The 15480-nt window shown below is 45.2% G+C and overlaps 1 protein-coding gene across 4 annotated transcripts in view; it reads left to right on the top strand.

Moving 5' to 3' along the window:
- The first annotated feature begins 1176 nt into the window (after positions 1 to 1176).
- LOC142439877 (OX-2 membrane glycoprotein-like) overlaps positions 1177 to 15480 on the top strand; it is a 46579-nt gene continuing 32275 nt past the window's right edge. For 3 of the 4 annotated variants that reach the window (XM_075542535.1, XM_075542536.1, XM_075542537.1), the window contains exons 1-4: positions 1177 to 1331; positions 6852 to 6933; positions 9471 to 9797; positions 12522 to 12794. In XM_075542535.1, coding sequence (XP_075398650.1) covers positions 1320 to 1331; positions 6852 to 6933; positions 9471 to 9797; positions 12522 to 12794 — 694 coding nt within the window. In that variant the 5' untranslated portion in view covers positions 1177 to 1319. Of the gene's footprint in view, positions 1332 to 6851; positions 6934 to 7332; positions 8248 to 9208; positions 9255 to 9470; positions 9798 to 12521; positions 12795 to 15480 lie in introns of those variants that run through there. The other variant, XM_075542538.1, reaches the window with a different exon arrangement.

The raw sequence follows: 15480 nt of genomic DNA, 5'->3' as shown, positions 1-15480 counted from the left end.
TGCCTAAATGGCCCCTACTCTCCACTCTTCAGGCAGGCGACGCCATGCTGCGTGGCCTGGGAAAGTGAGTGTGTCATGGGTCCTTAGAGCAAAGACATCTATGCCAAATCAGAACTTAACCCACTGCCATCCAGTGCATGTGACTCCCAGAACCAGTCTACAGGCTAGCTAAGCGCTGCTCCTTGGAGTTTCTGAGACTGAATGTTTGCTAAATGGGCAAGCTCCATTTTCCTCTTTTGGAAAGGGGTTTGCACCATTCCATCTTCTTATTAGCTACTCCATGCTTAATCCACAGCACCAACAGGATCCCGTTGTTAGAGTCAAATAACCCAAGTTAGAAGATGTTAGTAGGAAGACAGAAAGGGTTTCAGGAGGTAGATATTTTGCTGAGCTCTCTGTCATTTTTTTTATAAGCACTATACATAACCTCCCTGCCACAGACAGGACCCTATTGGACAGGGCATTGCTGCTCCTGTGGTTTGCCCAGACTGGAATTCTTGTTGGCAGTAGACAGCTCTGTCTTTCTCCCACTGAGAGGCTGGTGGCTTCCAACTGTTGATTTTTTGGATCACAGATGAACTCTCACACATTATGCACCAAGGCATCAAGAATCCTAGAATTTGCTGAAATAAGAATCTCTCCTCCCTCCACCCCCAGCCAGTCCTGGGGCTTTGGGGCTTGGCTCAAGGGGAGACCCTTTGGGACATGGGTATGAGCCTTTACCCTGGCATGTCTACACAGTAGGGTATGCGAGGCCCCTCTAGGGTTTCCCTTATGGGCTCCAATAAATTTCTTTTCTTCCCTTTTGCTTAAAAAGAAAGAACAAAAGAAAAATCTAATCACTCCCACTAGTGCGAGCTGTAGGGAAAAAATGAGAGCAGGCAAGGGGAGGTCCTTAGAGAACTGATTGCTTAGAGATCGTATTTGAGTCTGGATATAAATAGTACACGAAGATGTGTTTTCTTTGAAAGTGGCCTTTGTTTACACCACCGAAGCAGGAGAAAAAGAAACTGCATTTCTCAGCAACAGGCTCCTCCTATTTGCAAGCCCCCTTTGTAGTTTCCCAATGCAGTCACTGTTCTTGTTTAAAGAATTCACCCCCCAGCCCACATTTCCTCTCCCTTCTGCCCACAAGCAGACATTGCACTAAGCACCTTCCCTCTGTGACCTGAAATCCCAACTGCACTATTGGTTAGCAAAAGCTATGGTGGGCGGTGCTACATTTCTCAGAGGCCAGCTGGATCTTTACAGCACAGACTGAGAGCCTGGAATGAGGAGCCAAGGCTGAAGTCCCCCAGTGCAGGAGCCTCCAGATAAAGATGAAGAGGCAGGTGAGCTAATTTGGGACTCAGGGGAGGGTTGAAAAAGGACTGCAATCTCCTGCTGTGATCCTGGAGTGGTGGGGAGAGACCTGTGAAATTCTGAGTTTGGCTGCCTATTCTTGTTTACAGACCCATTATCTGTCCCTTTGTCTCCAAGTGGTGGCAGGATTTGTCTTCTCTCTTATGTAGTAGTTGTTTTTGCCCAAATCCAGTCATTCCAGAGTCTTTGTTCTTTGCTCCCATCTACAGATGGCCTCCCAGAATGCAGACAAATATGCTTGTTTTCAGGCAGTAAAATCTTTCGTGACTCTCCTTTGACTAGAGGGGGAAAAAACCGGTACACAATTAAAATACATCTACATATGTACATTATCACAAAGCTTTCATCCTGATTTCGTTTGTTTCAATCATTCTGTTCAATCATATGAAATATTGTTGATTCCTAATCCATACGTCTTTTCTCATGGCAAGCCTTCATGGTATTCCGTGTCTTAAAATGCAGACTTTATTAGTAGCCAAGCCATTCCAAGTATCTCTTCACAGAGTTTGCCTACATTACCATGTTAACATGAGGTATCTTGTAAATAGCTCAAGGGACAGAGAGATAGACAGACAAACAAGCAAACTGGGTGGGCTTTGGGGTGGGGTGAGAGGGACAGAGAGAGGCAGATAATGTAAGTAAGTAGAACTGGGATGCCCTTCTCTGCATTCTCAAAATCCGTCATGGTCTGTCCCATTATCATCATTACATCTTTCCAGGTTAAATCAGAGGCTAGAGTGAGGTGCTAGAAGTGGTCTATGTACTGTTTGGGTTTCTTAGAGTAACTGCCTAAGTCATTTTTAATTTGCTTGAGTTCAATTAGGGTAAAAGGATTGTAAATTGCTTGGGGACCAAGCTCCCCTGCTGCCTCCACTACAGATAGAATACTCTGGGCTGTTTCAGGGTTGGGGTAATAGTTGCCCTCTAGTCCAGGGTCCCTCAGGGGGTCCTGTGTGCACTGGGAATAAAGATATTTGTTCTTCCTTAAAAGAAAGAATGCTCTAATATACGGAATCTCCCACAAGCTCTCCATCATTCCACAGAAATGTTCTAGCTGTTGCAGGGTTGGAAGCGAAAGTGTACCAGTGACTGGCCATGATTCCCCTTCCTGTAAAACATACTCTGGCCGAATAGAATTGCAAAGCGTAATCGGCTTCTGCCTCTCCAGCTGTTCTAGCTAAAATCTTTCCCAATTGAACAGGATGCATCTGAAGGGGCAATTCCTGGGTATTGAGCTGGTCTGTTCCATCTGGAAAGCAAACACATGAATGTTATCAAGAGCTTGATGCCTCAAGGTTAGATAACCTCAGATTCAGCACCCACATCTGGAGTGTTGTGAATCTGAGGCTTTAGGCTGGTGCCCTCCCCCAAGGGAGGAAGAGTCTGATACCAGTCAGGACATTTTAGTCCAACTGCTTTCCACATCACAGGCTGAGGGCCACTGTGTGGCACGGCCCCACGACCTTCAAAGACGCCTGCAGGCAGGAGCAGACCCTCAAATTTCTGAATGGAAGTGACGTCTATCTGGCAGCTCGGGAACCTTTAAAGAATCAGAATTTCTGGCTGGAGCATCCTTGCGGTGGAGCTGTATTAAGAGATGTCCCAGAAAGTGACGGAGGCAGCATCAGTGGAAGGCAAAAGTTAACAGTTACTCTGGCTTAGCTTCCGAATTCCTTTGGCCTAGACCTGGGCAACGAAAGACCCACTGGTATCAAGGAACAAACCCACACAGGTAGAACACCAAAGCAGCTTGTTTGAAAATCCAAGGGAAGCTAAAAGGGAGTGGGGGAAAGGGGAACATCTGGCTCTGGGACTAGAGCAGGAGCTAGCTCCCGGGACCACAGGAGGGACTAGCTACCCAGGTACCTCCCCTCCACGTGGTTGGAGCGGTGGACGCCATCTTGGTAGGGTCACGTGCTCCGTTGACCTGTAGCAAAAATGGCGGACACCAAGTGATGCCATGCTGCCGTGGCGAGACAACACACATGGTCTGGAAAAGGGCGGCTGCCACTTGTGGCCTAGAGGGAGATAAGCATGGGGCAATTGAGATGCAAAGAGGTTTGGGGAATGGCCTTCAGCCCACAGTGTCCCAGCCCCCTCACAGGAATCCAGCCTGGGGAAGAAATGCAAACTCCCAAGAAGGGGAGCACAGAGAGACAGACAGATTCTGAACATCAAAAGGATGGGGTATGGGAATACTTTACGAATTTCTTTATGTGCGGCTTGGGGAGCCATCCATCTCCCAGACATTACTGGAGCAGTTCAGCCTGAGTCCTTACAAGTTACTCATCGTCTCCCATGGGTGGTGAGGTTAAGAGTCCAGAAAGTGCCCAAAACCAGTGAGACCAGGATGAGAGGGAGGGGAGACCTTGGAGTCTGCTTTTTATTCTTTTTTTTTTTACCTTGTATCTCCGATGTCACGGTACCACTTAATATTAGATCTCTCTGGGGATAGAGTTGCACCTCGGTCCTTGGCTCCAAGCGAGAAAGAATTAATGTGAAGGCTGGCTCATGATCCAAGTGAGTTTTGTGAGAGTTAGATGAAGTTCCAGGTTTTATGCTGCACCCGTAGTATTCCTCCCGACCATGCAGCCTGGCAGAGACTGCTCAGCATCACACAAAGATCTTTTTCCCTGAGACTCTCTGTTAGATCTCTCTCCCAAGTTCTCCTCCAAAAAGCACTCTCTCCCTCTGGGCTCCTGCCTTTTCAAGGATTCCAGGGGGAGGCGTGGTGAATGACCCCAGATCGACCCCATTGGCTGAATTGCAATCACGTGGCCCAGGTGGGCCGATACAGGTTTAATGCCCACCCATGCCCACCATGGGATAACCTAGGGCTCTGAGCATGTGCAGTGTGCCACCCTTTGTTCTCCTGTTTGACTCTCTGGACATGCGTCAATGGACATCCCATCCCTGCCTATCTGCCTAACAATACTAGGGACATGATCACATTGCTGCTGAATTACTTCCACACCAAACCCTTTGTGCTTGAGTGGACTTGCTCCCCAGAGAGATGAGCAAGTGATGCACATGAGCTTAATCTTTTCAGAACAGCCACATCAATGTTGGCTTCTTCAAGGTTAGTGGTTCTTTTTTTGTCCCGGAATCAAGAGATAAATGAACTGGAGTAATTGAAGAAGTGCCCATGGATGAGTAGCTCTTAGTGGTTGAGGTCACCGATGGTGCTTCCAGCTTCCAGAAGTTGGTGTGCTTCTTCCAGGTGTGCTTAGTTGACATCTCACACACATGGTTGCTTGCTTGAAAACAAACCTTTAAGAGCCCAGGTGCTATTCTTCCTGATCATGAGGCACCATCTAATTTCTTCACCACGCTTTGCTGTAGCACGCTTATCTTCCATGTTTCATGCACACCGACTCAGGCCTTTTGTAAGCACACGTTATTCTTAGATTAGAGCTGGGATCCCGTACAAGCCCAAAATTCATTCATTCCTACATATATTTTCTATCTGTCTCTATTTCACATTACAGACATTTTATTTAAAAAATTTTATATTAGAGAATCTTACCAACCACATGCCTGGAGCATAAGACCCTTGTGTTTATAGTGTCATTGATTTAGTCCATGATAATGTATTTAAAACACAGTTGGGAAAGGGAGATAAAGCAAATGTTGGGAAAGTACAAATCATAGTACATGTATTATTTACTTGTACAGATTAAATCCAACGTGTCTGGACACAGTTTACACCAAGAATGGAAGTTGATGTGCAGGGAAAACTTCCAATAGCATTCTCTGGCAACATCAGGTCCAGATCTGCCAGAATAGAACATACCTTGTGAAGTAAAAGTCAATATTAGTCCATTTAAATACAGTTCAATACGCTTGGTAGAACTGTCCTCTGCTTCTCCACACACCTTGTAGTTTGGGCCTTAAGTTCTCAAGCAGCATGTGTGCCCTCTTAGGAATACAGTAACAGGATACTCTCCCCTTGAGTCTGCAAAATATTGTTAGTCAGTTTCTCCCCTCTAGGAGGTTTGATCCCCTTCTTCTTCCAACAGAAATGCACTGTCTTCTCCAAGATGTGTATGCTCCCCACGCCCTTCTTGACTAATTTGCCATCCGAATCACTTATCACTCTGGGAGAACAGTTGCTGGTCTGGAGGAACTTGATCACATGTTAGCAAGGCAGCATCTACAGGGGCATCTTCCTTGGCCCTGTTTTGAAAATCTGACCCAGCAGCAATGAGGGCTCCTCTGGCAACGTGATTTTCAAGATCTTCCCACAGAGAGGATGGGTTATGGTTCTTGGCCATCAGTCAGACTCTCTACTGAGCTGCTTGGCAGAAGAGGTTCGTGAATGGCAGGGCCTGAAAGCCTGAGTTTGCTTTTCTCTTTGTGTTTACCCTTACAGCAGTGGACCAATACAGTGTTTGCCTTTTTGTGAATGATGACTTCACTCAGCGTAATGAACTCCAGATCCCTCCATGGCATCAAATCTTTCGTGTTTCACACTGATGTTTAGGGATGCGTAGTGTTCCACTTTGTGTCTATACCAAAGATTTTAAGTCTGTCCGTTCTGAATTTGGGTTGTTTCCAACGTCTTTATATTGTGAACTGTGCTCCAATCAGCATGATAGAGCACATGTCTGCTTGATCTCTTATTGGATGGGGTGGTGGAGCATATGCCCAGCAATAGCTCTACTCTGCAGTATGGTGTTTCCCTTGCCAATAGTTTTAACAATCACCGTATCATTTTCCCCACTGGTTGTATGTATTAAAAGCCCACCAGCAGTGTTTACAAGACTTCCAACACGTCCACACCATTTGCAGCATGTGTTGTTCTCTGTTTCTTTTTCATCGCCAAAAGGTTGTAGAGTTTAAATAACTGGAACACAACCCATAACAATATCTTAACCCTAAGCCTTTAAGTGACAATAATCCAATATTCTTGAACTACCTTTTCAGATGATAGTAGTAGAAGCTGCGACCAAGCAGGGTCAAATAAAAACATAAATTCACAATGGAATAGCTTTATTGAATTTATTGCAACAGCAACTATTGGAATGGAATAATGGGCTGTGGTATCTTGCCGAAACACAGGTTTTGGCACATATTTATGTTCTTGGTCTTGGTCCCCAAAATAATGTAGGCAGAACCCCATATTGAAATCCCTCCAGGTGGAAAAAATAAAGCCATGCCACCCAGAAAGCAGGTCGTATTCCAACTCGAACACATAACACAGGCTGAGGGAGAACAGCGGCTTCCGAATCAGGAGGTTTGGGTTTGGTGGTAGATTTCCTTTTTCCACGGACAAGGGAGAATGGTCATTCTGGGAATTTCAAGGAGCTCAGCGTGTGGGGAGTTCCAAAGCGAGCAGGCAAAGGAGAATAGTGACTCGGTGTCTCGGGGATTTCTCTGGTGGGTTGAAAATCTGGTTACATATCCCCTGAAAAAACGATGAGACCGAAGTTCCTTTGGCTTTGTTCGAATCTCACTCCCCGATGCTGTCCTGTGCTCTGTGTCCGCAGGTGCAGCACAGGTGCTTCTACCATCTGTTGACCTACAGGCTGATTTGCAGCTTGGCAACCCTGGCCCTGTGTGAGGCTCAAGGTAAAATGCACTTATTCACTTGCTGGAGCCCAGCAACGCCAAGCCCTTTGGCTCCTGATGCCTGTGCTGTGTTCTCTCCATTTGTTTCCATGAATTATTTAGCATGGTTTTCTGGGAGCTTTGGGAGTGACTTTCTGTCTCTACCTTTCTGTTTTTAGTGTTGAAGAACCCTGTGGCATTTAAAAGCTGTTTCCTGACATGGACCAGACTTAAGACAAAAATATATGTGTTTACATACTCCAACTCTGTGCCATCAAGTCAATTTGAACTCACAGCGATCTTGTATATAGTTTCTAATCTGCCTTCACGGGAGAAGGCACCTCATCTTTCTCCTGTGAAGGTGCTGATAGTTTGATCCACCAACCTCGTGGTTAGGAGTTCAATATCTAACCCACAGAAATGCCAGGGTGTTGCATGTGTGTGTACATATATGTTTATTTCCATGTCCATATTTGTTCCAACTAAATTCATATTTCTACTTAAGTTAAACATATCTATGTCCTGTGTTGCTAATGGGGGTGCTTGAGACAGGATGAATGGATGGATTCTTTAAGAAAATAATTTCCCAGAAGCCTTAAAATCGCATGTGTGCCTAGTTACAGGACGTAATGGAGAAAGAGAGGGATACAGGATCCCATCGGTTCACTTTTTTCTCTTGCGCAGGAAGTATGTCTGTGCTCTCTCTCTGACCGCTGATTTCCCCAGTTGCACCCACTCTTCATTCTGCTTTCCCCTGGAGGCCAGCCCGTACATGGGTGCTGTCCTTTCATCGCCTGCCCTGGCTTTCCAGTTTCACACCCAGCATGTACCTGCCACAGGCTCTAAGAGCAGTTCCGTAGAAACAAACAAGGAAAATCATATTTGCATCTAACCTCATACAGTTAGCACATGAACAGACAGAAGCCCCTCACCCTGTTTTGCATCTAGTGTACTATAGACGAAGAAGAGAAAAATATCTGATGCAGAGAAAGAGAGAGGGAATACTGACAAACAGAGACCTCACGTTTCTAATCGACTTTCGTTCTTAAGGGGTCTGGGCCATTAGTGGTCATGTCAGGATTGAGTGGTTGTAGTTTTCCATTTAACCTACTCCTAGTACCAGAAAGCGTTAGGTTGGGTGTTCTAGAGAAACAAATCCAGTGACATTCCTGTATGCATAAGAAAGCTTTAGACTGATAAATAATTATATATCGGGAAGGCATCCTAGGCCAGTCCAACTCAAGTCCAAGGCTAGTCCAGAAATCTCTCTGCAGACTCACGCAACCGCAGACCCGTGACAGAGGTCCAAGAAGCCAAAAGATCACCGGCCTGCAGGTGAGGAGTCATGTGGGTGCAGTTTCAATGGAAACATAGCAGGGCACCAACAACTCTTAGAGTCAGTGGCAGAATCCCAGAAAGCAGGAAGGTAAGGGGCTAGAGAGAGAAGGTAGTTCCCAGGTTGCCCACAAAAGGCCACATCCTAAGGAGGTGTACTCCAACTACCATTTGATTCACAGATTTGACTTGACCACTGACCATGACAGTCTAGTTGACATAATCTCTAACTACCACATCCTTTTCTTCATGGTCCATTCTAAACGCATTAGTTTCAAGTCTCTGTAAAATCTTGATAAACTTTCTGGATGCTCCAACCTTAGCAGCAGGCATTGTCTCCAAGGACTTTTCCATCTTCCAAGAGTACACGTCACCAAACTTGGAGTTACGGGACATGTTTTCCATTTGTATGTGTTGTTATGCCTGCCTGTTCATTGCTGATGTTGTTGAGGACCCCTGCTTATAATTGCCTTCATTTTAAAAGATTGCATTTGTCAATTTTCTCTATGGTAGTAATCTTCAAGTAACCGTGGCATATTTTTTGTGCTTTTGACCAAGTACCTCTTTGTATATACTGATGTCATTTCTGAGTTTTTAATAGAGGAGACCTTGTGCTGGATTGCATATGCACTGGGCTGCTAACCACAGGTCAGCAGTTTGAAATCACCAGCTGCTGTTCCGTGGGACATAAATGAGGCTTTCCACTCCCACAAGGAGTTACAGTCCCAGAATCCCACAGGAGCAGTTAGTTCTACTCAGTCCTAAAGGTCACTGAGTCCAAATCAACTCTATGGCAGTGAGTTTTTGATTTGGGAACTTTTAATAAATATGGTTAAATTAAACATTCCTCCCTTTGAAGTGGTTTACTTATTATACTATAATGAACAATTCCCAAGATTTTAATATATGGTTGTTTTCATTTAGCTACATGAATTTATAATTCCTTTTCTATATTTTACAGAAGCCTTGGTGGTGGTGTGCTTATGTGTTGGGCTGAGCTTCTCAAGGTCAGCCACCATGTGTTTTGCAGGAGAAAGACAAAACATAATAGTCTTGTAGATAGTTGCAGTCTAGGAAACTCAAAGGAGGCCAGTTCTACCCTGTCCTACAGGCTCTCTATGAGTTGGCATCCGCTTGATGGCAGTGAGCTTTATTTGTTTTTTTTTAAATTTTTTCCTCTTTTGTATATTTGAGTTTTAGAATATAAATGCTTTTCTTCCTAGAGAACGTGATGACCCAGAATGAAAGAGAATTGCTGAATACACCTGCCTCCCTAAGATGCTCTGTGCGGACTTACCAGGAAGTCCTGATTGTAACATGGCAGAAAATTAAAGCTTCAGGTCCAGAAAATATGGTTACTTTCAGTAACATCAGTGGAGTTGTACTTCAGCCTGCCTACAAAAGCAAAGTAAACATCACGCATCTGGGACTCAGTGACTCAACCATAACCTTCTGGAACGCCACCCTGGAGGACGAGGGCTGTTACATGTGCCTCTTCAATACCTTTGGTTCTGGGACAATCTCAGGAAAACCCTGCCTCACCCTGTATGGTGAGTCAGAAAATGTATTGCATTTGCTGGATGTATTTTGAAGAATGTTGGAAGCAGGGCTGATGTGCCTAGTACTGGAGGCTCTAGCCACTGAAATGTTAGTCTCTCGCATCGAATATTGTTGTTCGGTTCTATCCACTCAATATTGACGCATCATGCCTCCATTCACAATAAGAAAAATGCTTCTTGGCCCTGTGCTGTCTTTACAACTGTTGTTACATTTGAGGTTATGCTTGTAGCGACCGTGTCCGTCCATCTCTTGGACCGTGTTCCTCTCCTTCGCTGGCCTCTGCTTTACCAAGTAGGGTGTCTTTTACCAGGGACCGAACTCTCCCGATGACATAGCTGAACTCTATGAGGCACAGTCAACTGTAGCAATGGTTATGGGGACTGGAGAGTCCCTGGGCTTCATTGTGACCTTGTCTGATAGCAGTCTTTGCTCTGTGGATGCCCAGGTTGACATAAATGGGTAAGCACTTGGCCGCTACTCAATAGGCTGCCAGTTTGAACCACTCCAGGTTCTTTGAAAAAGGACTGAGGATGTAGTTCTAAAATGGAACAGCTATTGAAAATCCTATGACACAGTTTTACTCTGCATTTATGGCTTCACCAGGAGCTGGGGCCAATTTGGTGGCAACCAAACATTTTTTTTTTCCTTTTGGAAAATCCCAGTCGGAAACAGTAAGGTGTGTATGCCCACGAGCAAGATAAGCTCTCCTCGAATAGCAATTTGGGACAGACCTGGTTCTGCCACTGATCATCTTTGAACCTAGAGGAGTCATGGCCACTGTGTCCCTGAGTTTCTCAGTCTGCCCAATTACTGCTTTTAAAGATCAATGCTTTTAAAGGTCCCTGAAGCTACAGGGATAGCTTCCCATTTTGCTCCAAGGAAACTTGCCTAAGGATTGGAAACCAAACTTGCAGAAGAGACTCATACATGAAGTGACATCAGTTTGGAATTCATTAAATCACATGCTTTTTTTTTTGAAACCCAGGATTGTTGGCTTGATGAAATTCTGAGATTAAGGTTTGAGTAGAAGCAATCAGGAATAATTTCAGCACATGGGACACTTGGTGGTTATTTTAAGAGAAGAAAGACCAGCTCAGACAGGATAGTTAGGAATATTACAAAGAGAGTTTGAGCACACCAAGAATATTGGGCACGAGGGAAGAGGGGGCTTATTGGTAAGGATTCAAGGCAAGTGTGTGGACACCAAAGATAAATGTCTTCCACTTTGTTTGTCTGTGAGTCCTCTGTGCACGGTTCATTGTCCAGCTCCCTTCTTGAGTTCCACGGCTTTCACTTGTTCTTTCTAGTCTACCTCCATCCTTCTTCCTTCTTTCCCTCCTGCTTTCCCTTCCCTTGTTTTTTTTCTCTCTCCTGTTTCTCCTTGAGCCATTTATGTGCCTTGCCCCCTCCAGCCCCCCATTGTTTCTCCTACTCCCTCACTCCTGCTCTCATAAGCATCTTTCTAATTTTTAGTCCGAAAACCCAAATCCCCTGGGTTTTCTAGCCAGGAATCCTGGAAATGTCTTCTATTTTGGCTCTTTTTAACGAAAATGGGCATCGTTCATCTCTGTCATTCTTCACCACACCCAATCTCACCATATCAGCCACCCTGCTATTTCTTTATTTTTCTGTCTTTTAACCTCCAGTGCACATTGAAGTTAATTATCTGTCATCCGTTGAACGGAACCACAACCCTCCGCCCTCATTTCCTTCATGCTACCATATCATTCTTGAGTGAATAAACACAGGCCATGTTTGGGTTTTTTAAGGACATTTAGTACATGTTTAGTTTTCTTTTCATTACATTGTGGGTTCCGAAGACAACAACGAAAAGGCAAGTCTGTATTTGTTCCCAGATATAAGCCGCATGCCTAGGAGTACAAACTTTAACTGCAGCTGGCCTGCGGCAGGGAGATGGAGCCTTTTCTCTCATGCTGTCATTTGGGTTCTGTGCATCTGCCAACAAGACTGTGTCTCTTCCAGTTACTTCATCCAGCGGTCTAGCTCCAGAGCACAGCCCCCTTTAAGCAGCACCTCCTCGGTGGGCTCTCTCTTTCAGTGCTTCTAAGAAGTGCAGGCAACTTGCTTGGAGTGACAAGCCTGGAATTATTGTCAAGTTAACGAGCAGAATACTGCATACTCCTTGGGAAAAACAGATTAAATAAAATATGGATAGCTTGGGAGAGAAGAGTCATCCCAGACCACTCAATGTGCTCTCTCCATCCAGCTAATTGTCTTAGGGACACATTTGGGACACAGTCTCCACCCTTTAGACCAGTGTTTCTCAACCTTCCTAATGCCACGACCCTTTCATACAGTTCCTCATGTGGTGGTGACCCCCCCCAACTATAAAATTATTCTCATGACTACTTCATAACTGCAGTTTTGCTACTGTTATGAATTGGGCGAACCCCTCTAAAAGGATCTTTTGACCCCCAAAGAGGTCATGACCCACATGGTGAGAACCGCTGCTTTGGACTTGAGATTTAGTCTAGTCTAAATAAACTGGCAGACCCCAGCTGGGGTAGAATGTTCTACCTTGTCTTTGCTCATTACATTGTCTGTCTGTATAGATCTCTCATGTGGCTCTCTCATTTCTGAGGTGAATAATAGGCCCTGGCTGGTGTGTAACTGACAGCAGGCCATTATTTATTTATGTATTATCTATCTATCTTTCATTTATTTATCTATTCATTTCTTTATTTTTGTCCCAGTACAGCCTATAGTATCCTTTTACTATAAATTCTCTGAAGACCACTTAAATATCACCTGCTCTGCCACTGCCCGCCCAGCCCCTGTGATCTCCTGGAAGGTGGCTGAGTCGGGGATTGAGAACAGCACGGAGAGCTTCCCACACCCCAATGGGACCACATCTGTCACCAGCATCCTGCGGATGAAAGACCCCAACAGTCAAGTGGGGAAGGAGGTGATCTGCAAGGTGCTGCACCTAGGGAACGTGACTGAGTACCGACAAACCTTGAGCAAAGGTAAGGGAAGGTGGGTGACATTGACCGTGGTCACAGCTGTGTGCACATACCTGGAAGGTAGTGTCTCCAGCAGAGCCCTTTCCCTTCTAAACAAGAGGGCTTCTCGGGGGAGGGGAGGGAAAGCAAATGAAACACTTACCTATCCAGAAACACTTACCTATCTACCAAATGTTATTGTTGAAATTCACTCATTCCTTTGGGGCACTCCAACAACTTTGACTGAGCGTCTGTTGTGTGCCATGCCATGGGTCGAACGTGGGAGAGACAAGAGTGAGCAAGCGAGTCCCTACCCACAGGGAGCGTCTTGTCTCCCTGGGAATACAGAGGAGTGACTGGGCAGTGGAACAGCAGCTGCGTGTTCAGTGGTTCCGTTAGCGTGCAGCGGAGCAGACTGGGAGCAGAAAGTGGCAAGCTCAATGTAGAGAAATGATGATTTCCCACACATGACATACCTGAGGACATCTGCGACCACCTACACTGTGGAAAGATCCTAGGAAGGGAGCAGATCTGAGGAGCCTTTTAAAACCATCTGCCTCCCATTCAAGGCCCCTGTGGCTCTCTGGGGTTTCTATCTAAACTGCTATCTCTGAGCCCCTTCCGTACATGGAAGGAAGATGATGGGGCGGCAATAAGATGAACAGTGCTTTCCAAGATCAGATATTTTAAAGATGACAGTTAGAGAGAGTTGAAGCAATAACTCTGGATGAAGCACTCAGAGCACACCTCCTTTGGAACACTGCTACTGCTTCTCTTTGGGATTGGGAGGGTGGCGTTTTGAATAGCAAGACCTGGGCAAAGCTGTCCTGCACAGGCTTACAAGGGGGCAGCCGCCTCTAAGAACATTTCTCTAGGCATTTCCGGTGTCCCTGAACAAAAAGCAGATGGATCAGAAAGTGGATATTTGGGGAAATTTAGTCAAAAAATATTATTGCAGTTAGACCTTTTTGAATATCATTTTATTGGGGCCACTTACAGCTCTTATAGCAATCCATACATCCATTGTGTCAAGCACGTTTGTACCTATGTTGCCATCATCCTTTTCAAAACATTTTCTTTCAACTTGAGCCCTTGGTATCAACTTCCTCATTTTTTCACTCCCTCCCCCATGCTTCCTCCCTCATGAATCATTGGTGACTTGTAAATCATGATTTTCATATCTTACATCAACCCTTCACCCATGTTTCTGTTGTTCATCCTCCTTGAGGTGGTTCTATGTCCATCACTGTGATTGGATCCCTCTTCCTTCCCCCACCTTCCCATCCCCTTCCTGGTATCGCTACTCCCATCATTGCTCCTGAGGGGTTTATCTGTCCTGGGTTTCCTGAGTCGAGAGCTCTGATCTGTAGTGTACTTGCTCCGGTCTAGCTGGTTTGTAAGGTAGCGTGAAGAAGCATTAAGGAACAAGAAGAAAGTTGTGTGTTTTGTTGGTGCTCTACTGCATTCCGACTGGCTCATCCCTTCCTTGCGACCTTTCTGTGAGGAGATGTCCAACTGTCTACAGATGGGCTTTGGGTCTCCACTCGACCCCCAGCTCCTCCCCACCCCCAAGTTGGACACTGCTATAGTTTATTGAGAAATAAACTATAAATATGGATTTCTTAAATTGGTTTTCCAACCTATTTAGTCTTGACGGGGATACGTCTACTACCCGTACTAATCCGTGGTGTGAAATAGCAAAGATAATACCTAAAGTAGCACCTAAAGTAGATGACGTGCTGGATAAAGGAGATGCTCTAGGACATCGTATATTTGATATTTTCCAGGAGTTTTGTGATAGTGACAAGTATAGGGAAGCTGGTTGGCTGGTTCTTCGTACAATGGAAAGTGTGATTGAGGAGAGGGATGATCTCAGAGCCTCAAAAGCACGCCTCAGGTGCAGACTAACAGATTTGAAAATTTCCATCTGTGCTACAAAGGAGAGTCTTCTCTCCTCTAGTAAAAGAGCTGACATTGCTGAGAACCAGGTCCAGAGTCTCATTATATGAGTGGCTGAATTACAACGGCAGCTGAATTGAAGATCTAGAATAGTGTCTGAAACCAAAGTAAGGGCATTAATTGAGAAAAGTTGGGACCCAGAAACATAGCATGGGAACATATGGGCTGATGATCCAGAAGAGGATATTGAGCCCTTAGAAACACCTGAGCAGATTAGCCAAACTATTCAAGTTGATATGCCAGGTGGGGCTGCATCAGTAGCATTACCTGAGGAAGATGCCTCGCAAGACATTGCTGAGAGCACCTAGGAAACACCCTCACCACCCATTATTTCCGCTAGACCAGTCACTAAAATTAATCTCAGAAAGTTCCTAAAGGTGAGGTTGAGATGGTTACCCAAGAAGAAGCGTGCTATACTCATAAAGACCTGCTCGAGTTCTCAAATACGTACAAGCAGAAGCCTGGGGAATATCCCTGGGAATGGTTACTAAGGGTGTGGGATACTGGTGCACGAAATGTAATATTAGACCAGTCTGAGTTTCTCGACATGGGACCCCTAAGCACAGACTCTTCTTTTAATGTCTCCTCGAGACAGGCTAAAAAAGGATCTAAGTCTTTTTTTGGTTGGTTCAATGAAGCATGTACTGCCAGATGGCCTAGATTAGACCAATTTGAAGTACCTGACCTACCTTGGTACACTGTAGAGGAAGGCATCCAAAAGCTTAGAGAAATTGGTATGTTAGAATGGATC

This window comes from Tenrec ecaudatus, chromosome 2 (assembly GCF_050624435.1).
Source record: "Tenrec ecaudatus isolate mTenEca1 chromosome 2, mTenEca1.hap1, whole genome shotgun sequence".
Taxonomy (NCBI): Eukaryota; Metazoa; Chordata; class Mammalia; order Afrosoricida; family Tenrecidae; genus Tenrec; species Tenrec ecaudatus.
Note: the sequence above shows the minus strand (reverse complement) of the source record. Positions and strands in the feature narration are given on the sequence as shown.